We start from the raw sequence: 16,071 nt of genomic DNA on the forward strand, positions 1-16,071 counted from the left end.
CCTCTTCGCCAGTCGCGAATCGACTTCGCCAAATCTTCTAGCCATTTTTTGTCATGGGCTCTGCTATCATCTGCTTTGGGCGAGGCAACCTAGGACGATCCAGAAATTTCGTTGTATGGCCTCAAGATCAAGTTCAGGTGATACCGAGAAATCCAGAAGCATTGCTAACACGCTGTTCATCTTGACGTTGAGGTAAACATACAAAGAGTTAATATCACAGATTGAAGGATCATTCCTGAAGCTAAATGCGATTCATGTTACCCCAGTCGTGTTGAGGGTAATCTCCGAGAATGAACAAGCATCTTTCGGCCGAATTTCACGAGATCGATTTGTTTCAGCTATTGTGGGATTGGTGGGCCAGGGGATGGTGTGGAATGCCTGATCAATAAGGAGACACTAGTACTAGATTGGTGTTCGCCAACAGTAACCTTGGCGACTTATTTTGTGAGTAACCGTCTCTTTCACAACTGGCAGAATTGTACAGTGGTTGCCCATCATCGTGATGGACAATATCCTTCAAGGTCAGCAGGGTCACCGCCCGCGAGGATAGCTGAAAGTTCTGAACCAATCCGGTATATCCAGCTTCGAAATTGGTATGTTTACCAGTATTTCTGTTCATCAAGAATAACTCGTTGTGTCATACCCGAATTCTGAATGACTATAGCTAGTTGCTCTAGGGTTACAAGTCCTATCAGCTGTGGAGATGCACGCGCTTATTGCTTTCATTCAATCAACTGTTACCGATTTTCTTACCGTGATCTTGCCGGCCCCATTATTCTCTATCAGATCCTCCTTACTTCCTTCACTAGAACGGCCAGAGATTTCCGTCTTTGTTGGTAATCCGTACAGCTCCTCTGAGTGTTTCTCAGCGTTTGCCCTTCTGCTGTCCGATGTTTTGATATAACCGCGACTGTTGTATGCGTATGATGGAGTGTTGCTGGAGACGGACTTCGCTTTTCGATATAGCCCTGGACCACAGCCGACGATAATAGCAACAGACGATTCGACTATGCTCCACAACGCGAGCCATGTCCCGACCGGCGTTGTTCTTTTTGGGCCGATAGTTGTGCCGACCTGAATCACACGCACGATACTGGCAATGACGACCAGGAGACCCAGCCCAAACAGCATGCATATTTGCAACTTGCGCATCATGGGTATACTGAGATTTTTTATAACACCAATTGGAAGGATCATGACTAAAAAAGACGATTAGCACTACCTAAGACTATTGAGAGCAGAGTGAGCTTACTCATGAGATCTGTTGTGAGGTCGGCTGTGAAGCCTGCCCAAAAACTGATCAAGGGCCGGCGAGCATCATCAGCGCCACACCCATCTTGATCAAACCAGGATGAAGGGCTTGGTCCGCAAGCTGTGATATGCAAGACAATCACTACAACCAGAGACTAGTTTCCCGTGTCAATTTATGACCGACAAGGTGCACATCAAGGAGGATTGAAACTTACAATCATACAGTAACTTAGGACTGCCCACCAACAGTTTTCATACGACTTGATACCAGCCATGATTCTCTTGTAGAAGGCCAATAGAGAGAATTTGATGCTCCATAGCGTGAACCATAGTCCGGGGTTGGTGAAGAAGAATGTCTTTTGCGCGTGGAGCTCGTCTTCGGCGAGGCTGGGATAAGGGGCAAGTCTTCCTTCTTGCACGTCCAGGATCCTAAATAGAACACCCACTTTGCTGATGTATACGGACGTTACTGTCATGAACAATAGGTAGCCGAAGAATAACCATACTTCGTCCCACTGCACGATGGTATTCCTGTCGACGCGCAGCACAACTCGTGAGCAGATCGTAATGGTCGTGACGACCATGAGGCCAATGGCGGCGCCTCGAAGGGTATCTTCTGTGCATCCAGATCCAGGCATTATCGAGACTTGTCATGTACCATGGAACAGAAAAAATAAATCAACGAGAAACCCGCTGATGAGAAAGAGGCCGAAAAGCTTGCACACGAGGCGCGATCAAGAGGGGGAGCACCATCATGTAGCACCTGGGTTAGACCTTGGGAACTTCCAGGGGCATGTAAGTAAAGGCCGCTGGAATCCAAGCTTTTCAGCCTCTTGCTGGGGGGCATTGCGTTATCCCCCGCACGTATATGGCCAAGCACTATTGTCATTGGAATAGGCGGTACAAGCGTTGCTCATAAGGCAAGGTGCGCGACCACTATTCGTGCGGAAGACAACTAGTCCGAATGCCCAGGTTACATGCCAAGAAATCAGATAATGTAACGCCATTCTATCGCGGTATCCCAGTTACCAAGTACTAAACAAGCCCAAGATCTTACATATTTTACATGTAGCGAGATTAAGTGGCGGATTAGTCCGGGAAGATACGAAGACGTATATAAGACACGGATCTCACGAGGGAACATTGTCGCGCGACCGTTGAACACAGAGCTGGGAGACTGGGCACTCTCGAGAGAGGCCTTGTTCATGGTCCAAGGATCATGATAGGCGATACAGCCCCGAAGCATGGAGTTAGATACCTGTATATATCCGACACGGTCTAACATCCTAGCCAAGATATCCCATTTCCCCCGAGCTGAATCCTTCTTGCTGCACAGCCATGAGTCGATGCACCTTTGTCAGTAAGTAAGTGTGTAGCAGTCTGGGCCCCCTTCTCCACCCCTTCATGCTAGAGAGTTTGTAATACAAATACAGTTATCGCACTAGCGGATGCGGGCCAATGGCGGGGCGAGAAACCCCCACATGCGGCTAGTAGCCCCCTTGTGCCTGTCTCATCATCAACCCAGAACAGAGTCCTTTGAACCACAGCGCCGCGTATCACCTTCGTATCGAAAGCACCTACAAATTTCGTGCGTATGCAAGAAAGGATTCTTCTCTCGTCCCATTGTGGGGGGGAGGCAAGTGGACTTTCTGATATGCCCCCCTAATATATGCGAGTGTGCATGGCACTGCTTGCTCGATTTTCTATCGTCAAACGGACTACTTACAAGCTCCACTCGCAACGAGAACGCTTCGTTGAGGATGCTTACCCCATAATTAAGGCAGCCTTTCTTTCTACTAACAAAGGTACGATTATGCAATGTTAAAACGGATAACAGACCACGATCTAGCCGTGCCGTGCCGCGTTCATGGTCATCGCGTTACTCCATTAAGCTTCCGAACCTAATCGGCTCTACATAAGCACCCGGCTCGAGGCGAGTAAGATCTTTGAGTCTTCATACTCCGTCAATCTTCGGCGTTCCTAGCCGACGCAGTAGGATACCTCGGCATCACCTGCTTATCTCCAGTCGGCCGCGCGGTCTTTCGTCTTGGCAGTCTTCACATCTCTTGTGGCATCGCAGACGTTTGACCCTCCCAAGTTCGATGTCACGCATTCAATTCGGATCGCAGACATCAGTTCCACCCGCTCGACCCGCTCGAACGCATGCACGAGGATCAAACCACTGGATTTCCATATAAGGCAGGTTACCTTGCGTTCGCGTCTCGGTTCTGATCCCGGATTTCTGCCGAAGTGGTGCCATATCGCATCTACCGATACAAGCCTTTCGGTTCTTCTGCAGTTCTAGTACTGGCGCCTTGATCATGACTCTCGCATTATCCATTTATTATCAAGCGTGGTAGACACGGTGCTCTATTAGGCGCCGCCAAGATCAAAGGGGCATCACTATGTCATTCGAGAATCGGAAGGGTATCAAGGGGGTGGATGAAAAGAATACGACCACTGTATAGCCGGACGACAACCGGGCAGCGGTCTTATAGCGTGATCTAGAACTGTAGAAATTATGACGACTAGACCAATTCAATGTTGCTACTTTCGAAGTGGGGCATCTAGTTTGTCCGCAAAGAGGATTCTACGCAGTAAGCTGACCTCTTCGCAGATCGTTATAACAAGCGGTACCAGCGTCACAGCAAGCCCCACGTAACCCCCACATTCACATTGGCCACTACGCAGCGGCTACAGCAACAACTTTGGTATCGTGACTAGTTTCACCCTCGAGACGAATCGTCTTCCCTTAAACTGGACATAGTATGAGATATACATGCACACAACGAAGATGTCTTACCCAGCATAATCAAATCCTGACCCGATCTCACATCGAACTCATCACAAGATTGCAAGACAGGGACCCAAATCATCTTTCTAACCGCTAATACAATCTCACATTTAGACAGCTTTGATACGGCGCCTCATCTGGAATGAATCCCCTACCATTCTCGACAATCTCTGCTATCCCGAAAATCCTCACAGCTGCGCCGTAACAAACGTCTTTAGCTTCCGCAAAATCTTCTTTATTATCATCGTTAAATCCTCGTACAAGATTTTCCAACGCAAAATTACCATCTATTTCAACGTAATCTGACACTACCTTTCCATAGGCTTAAGGTATTTACAATGGGGCATCAGACTTTGTCTTTAGAATTTCTCGCCATGCACTAGATGTCACGGCCGTGACGGCCACCAAAAGGGGACAGGGTATCAAAAAAGTATAGTACGAGTGTTGCTATCTCGGAACTGTGGGAGGTGAGGCTAAGTACAGAATCCCTGTCACGGTGCAGGTTCACGGGCAGAGAAGGCGGGCACGTGTACAGGTTCTATTGCTACAGCTAATCAACAGGCTCTCACTACAGGTAGTATAGAGTAGAAGATAGAACGTAGCTTAAAGAGCTCTCTAGACTATAGTACTATAGTTTTATAGAATCTAAGTACTTAGGCCTATACCTAGATTCTTCTAGTAGCCAATTAGGAGGCTGCGTGCTAGCTGCCTCGCTAGCGCTGTAGCCCTAATAGCTACCCGGGGGATTCCAGCCTCGCTGGCACCTGGAAGCTGTCGGTCCGCTATTATGTCAGCTAGCGCCGTGACGTTCAGACGATAGCTGCACAACCTAGAAGCTATCGTTTAAACGTCGTTTGGGCGTGCGCGGAGGATTTGGGTGCTTAAGGTAGCACTCGGATTTTCGCGAGTAGACTGAGATTCTATTAAGGAGCTAACTATCTAAAGGGCGTTTAGCCTATTACACTGCGCTCTAGAGAGCAATCGCGAGGTAAATAAGAGGTTGTATTTAATAGAGAGCTAAGCTCCTTACTACGCGGTTATCTATATATAAGCTATTACGGCGATAGCTAATATAATAGTAGACTAGTGTTATGGCGCTAGCTGACATAATAGCGGACCGGCAGCTTCCAGGTGCCAGCGAGGCTGGAATCCCCCGGGTAGCCGTTAGGGCTATAGCACCAGCGAGGTAGCTAGCGTGCGGCCTCCTAATTAGGCCGGCAGAATCTAGGCGTAGGCTTAAGCGTCTAGATTCTATAAAACTATAGCACCGTAGTCTAGAGAGCTCTTCGAGCTATATCCTATCTTCTACTCTATACTACCTATAGTGTCACATGTATATGCTATTCAGCTCCAGATACTGCCAATGCAGTATACTGTACCTTTTTGGGCACGTGATGGCCTAGGTGGAGCTGAGCCAGGTATCGTCACATATAGTGAGAGCCTATTAATTAGCTGTAGCAATAGAACCTGTGCCCGTGCCCGCCTTCTCTGCCCGTAACCCGCACCGTGACAACTAGCAGCTTCTAGGTATAAGAGGCTGGAATTCCCCGGGTGGCTGTTAGGGCTATAGCGGTGAGGGCTAGGTGCACGAGGCAGTTTGGATGTGTCCTAGATTTGGAAGAATTTAAATTCTTTGAACTATTGCAACTCAACCACCGCGTTGACGCCGCATTCGGATGAGAATGTTTCCACACTTGCAGCTCATGACTGTTGAAGTGATGTGGCGCAGTGGGTTTGCTGGCTTGTGCATCGTGAATGGCTACTGTTATCTTGCACTCACCCATGGTTCTAGTCCCTCGCCCACAGTTCTTGTCACCCTCACCCACCCAAAAAAGCGTTTGCTGCCTTGTGTATCACAAATGAGCACCGTTATCTTGCACTCACCCATGGTTCTAGTCCCTCGCCCACAGTTCTTGTCATCCTCACCGATAGTTCTCACTGCAGTTGCAAAAACCTTTTGCCGCCTCAGACCCAAAAAGCGTTTGCTGGCTAGTATATCACTAAGTGCCACCGTTACCTTGCATTCAGTCCTTACTTCTCATACCTTCCATCCCCGTACACCTTCCATCCCCGTACACCTTCCATCCCCGTACACCTTCCATCCCCTCGCACTCTCTTCTCCCACCTTTTCTACCCGCACCCTCTCTTCTCACACTTCTCCGAGCTCCAACACGCACAATGGCCCACCTATTTGGCGAGCCAGTCCCATACGACGCTGAGCAGAGTCAGCGCATAAAGAAAAGAAGGTATCTCTCACGCTCAGATGAAGAAATTCAAGACGAGATGGACAAGGGAGGGTTAAGCTACCGTGCTGGATGGCCAAATCTACCGCCTTTACCCGTCGATACTATCTTCACAGATGCATTCAAGTTAGTTCCAGATGCCAGCAAGAGAATCCAAGACGCGGTTGATATCCTAGAGACTCAAGGTGTCTCCAATGGAGTACGGGGCTTCGCCTTTAGGGTTCCTCGCGATGCACCAGACGATGACGATCTTTCTCCGTACCTGACCCTCCTCTGTCCCATCGACATGCGCAAAAGCTCGAATATCGTTGTGCACGCTATCACCAGAATCCGATCGGAATTCAAGAAGCACGAAGCTGCGCAGGTTATTCAGATCGAGTTTATTGATTATCGTGCCCTCGACTCTCTCCGCAACTTCCCTATCCATCACAATGACTCAGACATTGCCAAGAAATGGGAAGGAGTGGTATTGCCGGTCATCCTTGAGCTGTTGAAAGAACATGAGTGGCTCTCCCTAGAAATGTTACGCCGCGGTCTAGACGATACTCCCAAAGAATGCCCTCCAACCGTCGTGATCACAACTCCAACTGCGCGCGACTCAAAATGGGCTACGACCATCAAGCCAGCAATCACAAAAGCCATTAAAAAGATCGACCGTGACTTCGAAGTCGAAATCCTCTGTGGCGTGTCACTTCTGGCTGGCAAAAGGAAATACGAGCCCTCAGACTTGGTTGATGGGAGGGCATACGAAAAGGTCGTTCGTATGGGCTCTTCTATTGGCATTTCCGGCGACCCAGATGGCTGCAGCACTCTGGGAGGAGCTGTGACCCTTGAGGGTGGCATCAAGTGCGGTATTACCAACTGGCACTGTGTCAGGGACGACAGGCTTGACCAAGGTATGACTTCATCCAGCCTCATCGATATTCAAACTAACTTCAATGCAGTTGTTTCACGGACAAAAGACAAAACTCTGAGTTGCGGCAACAAGACATTGAGCAACGTCCCTCAACGCATCCTGTCTCCTTCGACGTTTGACCATCACAGTCGCCAAGCTCAGCTGAACGCAGCGATCAAGATCTTTGCAACCAGTGTTGCTCCGGGACATGCCGTTTACGAAGATTTGAAGAAAAAGGATGAATGGAGACTAAATGAGGAGGCACAAGCGGATCGCTACCTTGGTCAAGTCTATGCAGGTTCAGGCCGCAGGACCATTGCAGCCCCCAAGTATGCGACAGACTTCAAGACAGGTAAATCCAAGGGCAAGCAATGCCAAGAGCCTCAATACAACTGGATTTCAGACTGGGCTTTGATACACATCGACAACATCAAGCAACGCGATGTCGTCAACCAGTTACCTGAAACCGTGACCGGAAAAGTATTGCCGCTGGTGCATGATATGATCTGCAATCAATGGTCGACTTTCAATGTCAACCGAGAGCGAATTACCGTTGCCAAGTTTGGACGCAGTACACATCAGACCCGGGCAGTTATCAACTCTACTATTGTCCTCATCGACCCTAGCGTAGATGCGCAGATCTCTAAAGTCTATGGTTTCACTGACAAGTATCGTGGAGCATGCTATGAGGTAGTCAAAGCCAAGGTGAAAGATCCAGAATTCCTCGACTTGGGCGACTCTGGCAGCATATTGTTGCATTCAGAGTCTGGCACACAGCTTGGGTTGCTGTTTGGCATGGGCAGCACTGGAAACGCCTACTTCATTCCCATGGGTCTTGTGATTCAGGACATTGAAAATGTCACGGGAAAAAAGGTCGTGGAACCTGCTTTTGTTAGTAAGTGGTACTCTATATAGATGACACAGTATAGAGCTAACGCGTTATATAGGGCCGGAAATAGTAGGGTTAGCTCCGTACCAACAGGCAGAATAGTTTGGCCAGCATTCTTGTCTCTGCCAATCATCACTATGTGAGGTTGTACTGAAGGGTGAGAAGGAGGTCGAGCAGGACAAGGAGCAGAACAAAGAAACTAGGGATGCATTCATGCCAGCATCACATTGATGGCTTTTGATTTCTATTTTGTGATTGCATTGATTCAACCTGCATCAAATAGGTGTACAGTAATGAATGATTAACTGCTTGCTACTCAAACAAATGTTTCGCGCAGAGTAAGGAGAGTGCAGACAAAGGTGGAGGTTGCCTGTATTTTCTATAGTGAAACTCATTGCTCGATACAAGCTAGACCGGTTTAATTGTCAAAAGATATGTGAACCGCAGTTCAGTTTCCTTATTCTTTTTCGTCTTCTATTGCAAGATAGTCACTGTTGGGGCAGATGACAGTAAGATGGCAGCATCCAATGTCACATGCATATATAGAAGATGATGAAGTTCCCAAAAGAAAATAATTCTCACGATTCTAATGCCGGAACCTCATAAATGGGGGAGCAAAAATGCTTTGATAGCACTAGCAACAGAAGCTAACATACCCCACCCAGTTCCTTCTGCCCAACCGGCCAGCTAGCTAGTCCGTACTTCTCCATCCTCTCTCACCTCTCTGCCCCCACTTTTACACTGGAAAAAATAAAACAAGAAACCGTCACAAACGCCAATCATGCTCATAACTCGTGACCAAATCGCATAAGAAAAGAACGCAGACCCCACAAAGGAAACCAACGCAAACTACTGCAGCAGCGGATCGCGGAAATGCTTCTGGTGGTTATTCCTCCGCTCGTTGCCAGCTTGATATCTGTTCCTCGCACGCTGCTCCTTCTGGCGGTCTCGCTTCTCTACAGATTCGACTTCCTTCTTCTTCGCGTCCGTCACGCCCGTCATGCCGTGCAGCCCGTTGTTGCGGGATGAGATAAGTTGGCGCTTGACGTCATGGCCACGACCGCGGAGTTGGACTTGCTGGTCGGCACCGTCCATGTTGGTGTCGCCGTCTTGGTCTTCGGGTGCGGGGAGGGCGCCGGGAATAGCGCGGCGCTGGGCTTCCTCCATACGCTCGGCTACGCCAGGGTAGTTGCGGAGATTCTGGCGGTAGTACTTGTTGAGAGATCGGTGGCCGGCGGTGCGGCCGGAAGGCAGATGCAGCTCGTAGTCGTCGTAGTAGACGGCCTGGGGTGTGTGGTGAGCATGCGAATGGAAGCCATCTGCTGCGCGATGCGGACGCGGGTCGGTATGGCTATGGTGCTTGGACTTGCTGAGGGACTTGTGGCGGTGGCTGCGGTCGATGGGGACAGCTGTGATCTCATCGGTGGGCACGCTCGAAACGGTGCTGTCGGTTTCCCAGCCCTCGTCTTCTTCAGCATTGCTAGACATGGCAGCATCGTCTTCGGTGGTCGTCTTGGTCTCACGTCTCGCTCCAAGCTTGATTCCACCTCCTGTGGTTGACGAAGAATCGTCTGAATCCTCAGCCTCCTGTTCCCTCTCGTTGAAGTCGGCGGCGTCTGGGTATGAACTTCGGAAGTCGTAGAACTCGCCGATCTCAACAAGCTCTAGCTCAGTTTCGAAGGCAATCATGCAGTGACCGCGGTCGCGCATGTGTGTTTGGATGCCAGAGGCAGTGTGGAGGACCTTGTGGCACTTCAAGCATTCGTGGTAGACATGCACCTTCTCATGCAGGTACTTAATCAGCTCTTCCGGTTGGACAAGGAATTCCTTCTCAGGTATGAACATGCCGTGGAATCGACTCATGTGCGTGACGTTAAGTTGAAAACTGGGAGACTTGTAGTTGCAGAACAGGCAGTCAAGTAGAGGATCAGCAGCAGGCTTGGTAGAGGCGGCGACTGAGCTCTTGTCGTCTTGGGCTCCAGCGGACTCTTCTGACGCGGGAGCTTCACCGTTGAGAGTAGTCTTCTTTACAACATGAGCGAGATCAGATATTTCAGTATCCGCATCGCCATTGATAGTAGCCTCGGACTCGGCCATGGACTCTCCGAGAGAAAAGGCAGAGCTAACCATAGAACCGGTCACGGAGGCGGCATCATCCAAGTGCGCACCCTTTGCCGATTTTGCCACATTCATACGGTGCTTTTGGCTGTTGAGATGATTGTTATAGGCATTCTCGCTAAAGTATGTTTTCTGGCATGCGGAGCACGACTTTTCAAATGAAGCCTTGGCGGCAGTGGCGGCAGCGCTGGCTTTGTTGGCAAGGACCTTCTCGGTGAAGATTTCGGAGGACAGAGGCGGGAGGGAGGCAACGCGGCGCTTCAGGTTGTAGCGATGCCAGTCGGTTTGCATATGCGCCCGCTGCAACTCGCTGGACCGGAAGGCGACCTGACATGTGTTGCAGGTAAAAGGGTGCGTGGACTGGATATTCGCCTGGGTAGGCACTTGCGACGCCATATCTGCTGCTGTTTTCGAGGATTTGGGCGTGGTTGCAGTCAGAGGGGTGGAGGGAGGCGAGATGAGAGGGGAGAAATAAAAGGCGATTAATAGGTGGGGGTAAGTGTGGGAAACGGTAGCGCGGTTGGGTCAGGCCTTTATGACTGGCCGGGGGGCAAAATTCTCTAACCGGATGATACGGCGCTGATTAATGGGTACCAGAGGCAGTGTTTGAGATGCAGACACTGCAGGCAATGCTGGTCACGGCGGAGCTGGTGGAAAGGGCGCAGCGACGGGGGATGCGGCGAATATTGAAGTGGACGGCCATGACATCAGCTGTGGCGCCAAGCCGCGGGCACATGGCATCCCTGCAGCGGGTGAGAGCCGCATGGCAAGAGCGACCAACCCACTGGCCGCTACTCAGCCCTATGGCCTGTCGAGAACTGCTTGTCTGAGATGAGACGCTCAGTACGTGACCGCTCCAGCGCGCCATGACATTCACCAAAGCACTGCTGGCCACCGTCTTCACTCCCCTTTCGCGCTTAGATGGTTGCAGCTGCCGATGACATGGCCATGTCACAAGCAACCGAGCACCCACGCGTCTCTCCGCGCACCCTCTCCCCTCCAACCTTATCCTCCACGGCGATGCTGGGAGAACCGCCAAGGCGTCCGTCACGTGCCCTAGACAGCACCCGATTGATCAATGTTGTAGAGGTGCAAGACCCTCGTCGGGTGTTGGAATGCTCCCAGACGGAGCGCCAGCGCCAGTTCCAGCACCTTGTGCGGCAGTAAGTCCCCCTCGGCTCGTGCACCTTGGGACAATGCGCTGACCACGACAGCTACCTATCCCAGATCCTCTACGGCTGTAAGAGCCCCTACTGCACTACCCCCACTTGCCTCTCGTCCCACAAGCGCAATGCCTCCAAGCCCCACCGTCCTCCTACACACCTTACTGCCACCGCCCTTGCCCACTATCTTGCCAGTCAAGACGACCCCCAGAGAGGGCTGTGTCCTCATGACCTCAACATAGCGCCGTCTTCATTTGAACTGGGCGATAGCTCAGTACAGTTGACACATGGTTTGGACAAGGAATCTATCGCGCATGCTTCATCAGAGCAGCAAGTACGTCAGTATGGAGATAAACGTATTGGGACTGGCCAAGGGGACACGCATGTCCGTCACCAACCTCAACAAGAGCAGGTTAGCACTGTGAGCGAGCTCATGCGCAGGCAACAGGTTAGGAAGGACCCAAAGGCGCTTGGTCAGAATTTGTACGACAGTCTCGCCATGATATATTCCTATACCAAACAAATACCCACTTCCGCCTCCATACTTGCTTCTCTACATCCCTCCCATGACGCCTCTCCCCAAAATGAACACAGCTCCAGGACAAACGGGCATGATAGGAACACCAGTCTGGAGTTGACGCCTTCCATCGAACATATCAGTTTAGCACATGTGAATGCCAAGCCCCACACGCAATGTGAACATTCACAAATGGCTTCTGACAAGGCAGGAACGGGCGCGCCAGCTGCTCAAGTTGTTCACAATGGCCGGTATATTCACAGGATACCTTACCACCCTCTTAATAACAAAGCACGAAGCCAATCCCACACAAATACAGAAAGCACTCCATCCGACGCAGCGACAACTGCAACCATGCTATCCATCTCAAAGTCCGGTAGAAAAAGTTTCACGATTGGAGGAGCGAACCCATTCATTACGAATGATATAAGAAAAACTCCAAAGGCACTAGAGAATCCTAAAGGAGATTCTGCAAGCTCGGACCGAACGGATAACAGTATACCTGTCTTGTCTAGCCTGAGCTGCAGCATTCTAGATGAACTCAAAGAAGACATACGCCCTCGTGGAGACAAAAGATCTGCGGACTTCAATCATCTCGTAGACTTCGATGGCCATCGTCCGAACCGACGAACAAAGCCCATTATTAATCGATCATTGTTTTACACACTAAGCGACCCTGAAACGTTGCTCTCATCTTTCCGTGAGAGCAGCGCAGCCTTCAAGGACTCGCCGCTTCCACATCTTGACTCGCATCGATTGGTCATCTCTTTCCGAGACTGGAGCCGCCGAAATGGTGCCCTCATTTTCGATAGCTTGTACTTGTCACTAGAAGCCCTGTTTGCGCCGCCTCCCGAACTCACCCTTCACAAAAGCCCTCGTCTGAGACCATCAATCAAGAGTGCCCCTGCGAACAGTCTGTCGGGGCAAGCAAAAAGCAACGGTAAATCAGACACTCCGCCACGCTACCTCAGTACTGAAGAAGCTGCTCATGTTGTCATGATATGCATACATGCTTTGACCTCATCGGTGCGGAGAGGTCGGCCGCAGACGTGGGCACAAATCCGAAAGTTGCGATCATGGGGTATCATTGTACCCCATGCGTTCCCTGATACCGGTACTTTCACAGACCCGCACATGGACATTATTGATGAGCTCGAATATGAGCCCGCATTACGCCTTGCAAGTCGCTTGTGTCGCGCAATTGGAACGCGGTGTTGCTTTGAACACATCCTCCACAGTCTGAGCGATGACGATGGAGAATCTCAAACTACTGATCAGTCACTTCTGGATGTTGTCATAGATCACCTGGAAATAGTCGAGCGTGTTGCATTGGTAAACAAGCGCAGACTCAATCGTGATCAGGACAGTGAGAGTGATCCGGGTTGGACTGTGACAGCCACATTTGTAGAGTGGCTGCGAACCGTCATAATCAAAGAATGGGATAGCAAGGCTGAGATCAACAAATGGACCAGTGTTGGCACTGCCGTGATCATGCTGGATAAACTTCGTAAGCCACCGATATCCAGTCCATAGGACAAGCTAACATTCCCAGATTCGAAACACCCGTCTCTTAACTTGCGCCCCAAAATGTTCGAAATGCCTATCCTGAACGAGCGCCTTAATGCGGTGAGTGAGCCTGCTGCATTCGTGGCATGGAAGGAAAAGCCAAACACCCTTCACGTTTTACAGTATACTTGTCTATTCTCCGCTCAACATCTGGTCGCATACTTTCGCACAATCAACTTCTCAGAGATGATGAAGCACTATGACCACACCATGCGCACTCAACAGATGCAAGCATCACTCAAGATGTTTCTTCGAGAACCTTATTGGTGGGTCATTAAGAGTCGCCTGAAAGTTACCCTTAGTGAATACCTCGTCTTGGATGTCAGTCGAGAAGATCCACTAAAAGACACGCTTGATCAATTGTGGGGCCAGGACAAAAGAATGCTTCTCAAGCCGCTCAAAGTAAAGATGGGCCACGGTGAAGGAGAAATTGGTGTCGATCATGGCGGAGTAACATATGAGTTCTTCCGCGTAATCCTGAGTGAGGCATTTAAGCCTCAGCATGGTAAGTAGCTGCGGGCCTTTGTGCATTGAGGCATAACCTAACTTTACAAGGCATGTTCACAATCGACCCGCAAACGAGAATGACCTGGTTTCAGCCCAAGAGTCTCGAACCGCTGTGGAAATTTGAGATGTTGGGTATCTTGTTTAGCCTTGCTGTATACAACGGCATTACGCTTCCAGTTACATTCCCGTTGGCCTTTTACGAATATCTCCAAACTAACGGCAGTCCACCTTATATCCATGCTGTCGAGCAAGACGCCTTGGAATACATCAGAGACGGCTGGCCAGGCTTAGCAGACAGCTTCGAAGAACTACTATCTTGGAGCGACGGCGATGTCGAAGACATCTTCACGCGCGAATACGTCTTCAGCTACGAAGTCTACGGCCAGCGCATCGACCACAACCTTCATCACCCATTCAACAACTCAAGTCCCACTGAAGAACCGGACATGGTAACCAATGAAAACCGCACCCAATACGTCCGCGACTATATCCGCGCCCTAACCCACGATTCAGTCGCCTCTCAACTTCATTCCTTCCTCAAAGGCTTCCTCTCCTGCATCAAACCCAAAAGCCTCCACCTCTTCACCCCCACAACCCTCCGCGCCCTCGTCGAAGGAACCCAGCACATCTCCATCGCCGACCTCAAACGCTGCGCAAAATACGAAGAAGGATACAGCGCTACAAGCCCCACCATCCAAACTTTCTGGGACATTGTCGAGAAATACAGCCAAGAGGATTGTAGACACCTACTCGAGTTCGTCACTGCGTCGGACCGTGTGCCGGTCACTGGGTACGAGAGTATTACGTTCCATATTGCAAGGATAGGCGGGGCGCCGCATGCGCTGCCCAGTAGCTCGACGTGCTTTGGCAAGTTGTATTTGCCTGAGTATAGGGATAGGGGGGTTATGGAGGGGAAGATGTTGTTGGCTATTCGGAGTTCGAAGGGGTTTGGGCTTGTGTAAGGTGTGCATGGAAGTTTATGCGGTATTGGGTTTTGTTGTTTGGGGATTGGGGATAGAATGGATGGGGGTGGTATCAATATTTCATGCGTATGTATAGATTGTTTTGAAAATAAAAAGAGGGGGGTTAGGGCGGGTAGGGAGTTTCAATGGTATTTTTTTGTACATGCTGGTAGTTGGAATGGGTTTTGTAATGGAGAAGTTGGTGGTACTTGCGGCTTCTCGTTATAATCATGATGATGCATTGTGGTCTACATTTGTAGGCAGAGTCCGAAGTTCGATTATGTTACTGTCCACTTCTATAGTTGCATGAATACCCGCACTGCTGAGGTAGCATAGCGACATTGATCACGTCATGTGTCACGGGCGGCTCCGGCGTGCATTATATGGGGGAAAGTTATATTTCAGCTATTAAATACGACCAGATCTAAAAGTCCCAGCAGAAACGTCTATGTGAAAGCCATGTAACATCACGTGTCATGTCGAAAGGGCCCACTGTGTGCATCTGGTTTTGACCAGTGCCATATCAAAGGATCTCCAGATTGTTCTAGATCATATAATACATATCTTCTATACACAATCTAACTGTTGAATATTCTCACTTTGCTCTTGCAATCCGAACCCTTCGCGTCGATGGAATGACTCCTACCGCAGAATTCACTAGAGAACGAGCCCTGGACCGCCGCGCAGCTTGTGCAAGACGATATCGCGCTCAGCGCCTATAAATTGTGTTTATGGCCAGTCTCAATGCCAAATCAATAATTGCCTTCACTTATGTACCACTATTGACCGCTGATATGATAAATATCACATTATCATGTTCATTGAATAGCAGATGTTGGGTAGGGGCTTGGAAACTACACCCTTGCAGCTTACGCTAGCTATCAAAGAGGCCAAGTTTGCGTGTAGCGAATCGAAGTGCCGCCTAGATTTCCTCAGCAGAGATGTAGCTATACTGCTAATTGTGACGCACTCAGATATAGTTGGAATGTATGAAGAGGTGAACTTTGATCTCACTGCTATGAGAAACAATCACAAGAGTAAGCTGGAAGAGCTGAAATTGACGGGGCCAGCTGAGATATCAGAATTGGATACATTTTTAGCCTCAGATCACTTACTCCATCTCCGTGTTCTTCGAATGAACAGTTGCTGGGGCACACGCCGTGCTA

The 16,071-nt window shown here is 49.8% G+C and overlaps 4 protein-coding genes across 4 annotated transcripts; 2 read left to right on the top strand and 2 right to left on the bottom strand.

Moving 5' to 3' along the window:
* Positions 1-726: 726 nt before the first annotated feature.
* On the bottom strand, positions 727-1,889 carry COCVIDRAFT_97949 (hypothetical protein; the record flags this gene model as incomplete). Its single annotated transcript, XM_014701676.1, has 3 exons — positions 727-1,199; positions 1,253-1,406; positions 1,467-1,889. The coding sequence occupies 3 exons, from the start codon at positions 1,887-1,889 to the stop codon at positions 727-729; spliced, it is 1,050 nt and encodes a 349-aa protein (XP_014557162.1).
* Positions 1,890-6,223: 4,334 nt separating this feature from the next.
* On the top strand, positions 6,224-8,098 carry COCVIDRAFT_97721 (hypothetical protein; the record flags this gene model as incomplete). The annotated part of the gene is made up of 1 exon (XM_014701677.1): positions 6,224-8,098. The coding sequence occupies one exon, from the start codon at positions 6,224-6,226 to the stop codon at positions 8,096-8,098; it is 1,875 nt and encodes a 624-aa protein (XP_014557163.1).
* Positions 8,099-8,921: 823 nt separating this feature from the next.
* COCVIDRAFT_15508 (hypothetical protein) lies at positions 8,922-10,586 on the bottom strand (the record flags this gene model as incomplete). Its single annotated transcript, XM_014701637.1, has 1 exon — positions 8,922-10,586. The coding sequence occupies one exon, from the start codon at positions 10,584-10,586 to the stop codon at positions 8,922-8,924; it is 1,665 nt and encodes a 554-aa protein (XP_014557123.1).
* A 624-nt stretch (positions 10,587-11,210) lies between these two features.
* On the top strand, positions 11,211-14,905 carry COCVIDRAFT_97873 (hypothetical protein; the record flags this gene model as incomplete). Its single annotated transcript, XM_014701678.1, has 4 exons — positions 11,211-11,353; positions 11,405-13,377; positions 13,423-13,941; positions 13,992-14,905. The coding sequence occupies 4 exons, from the start codon at positions 11,211-11,213 to the stop codon at positions 14,903-14,905; spliced, it is 3,549 nt and encodes a 1,182-aa protein (XP_014557164.1).
* Between the last annotated feature and the right edge of the window lie 1,166 nt (positions 14,906-16,071).

The sequence above is a fragment of the Bipolaris victoriae genome (assembly GCF_000527765.1).
Source record: "Bipolaris victoriae FI3 unplaced genomic scaffold scaffold_37, whole genome shotgun sequence".
NCBI classification, from domain to species: domain Eukaryota; kingdom Fungi; phylum Ascomycota; class Dothideomycetes; order Pleosporales; family Pleosporaceae; genus Bipolaris; species Bipolaris victoriae.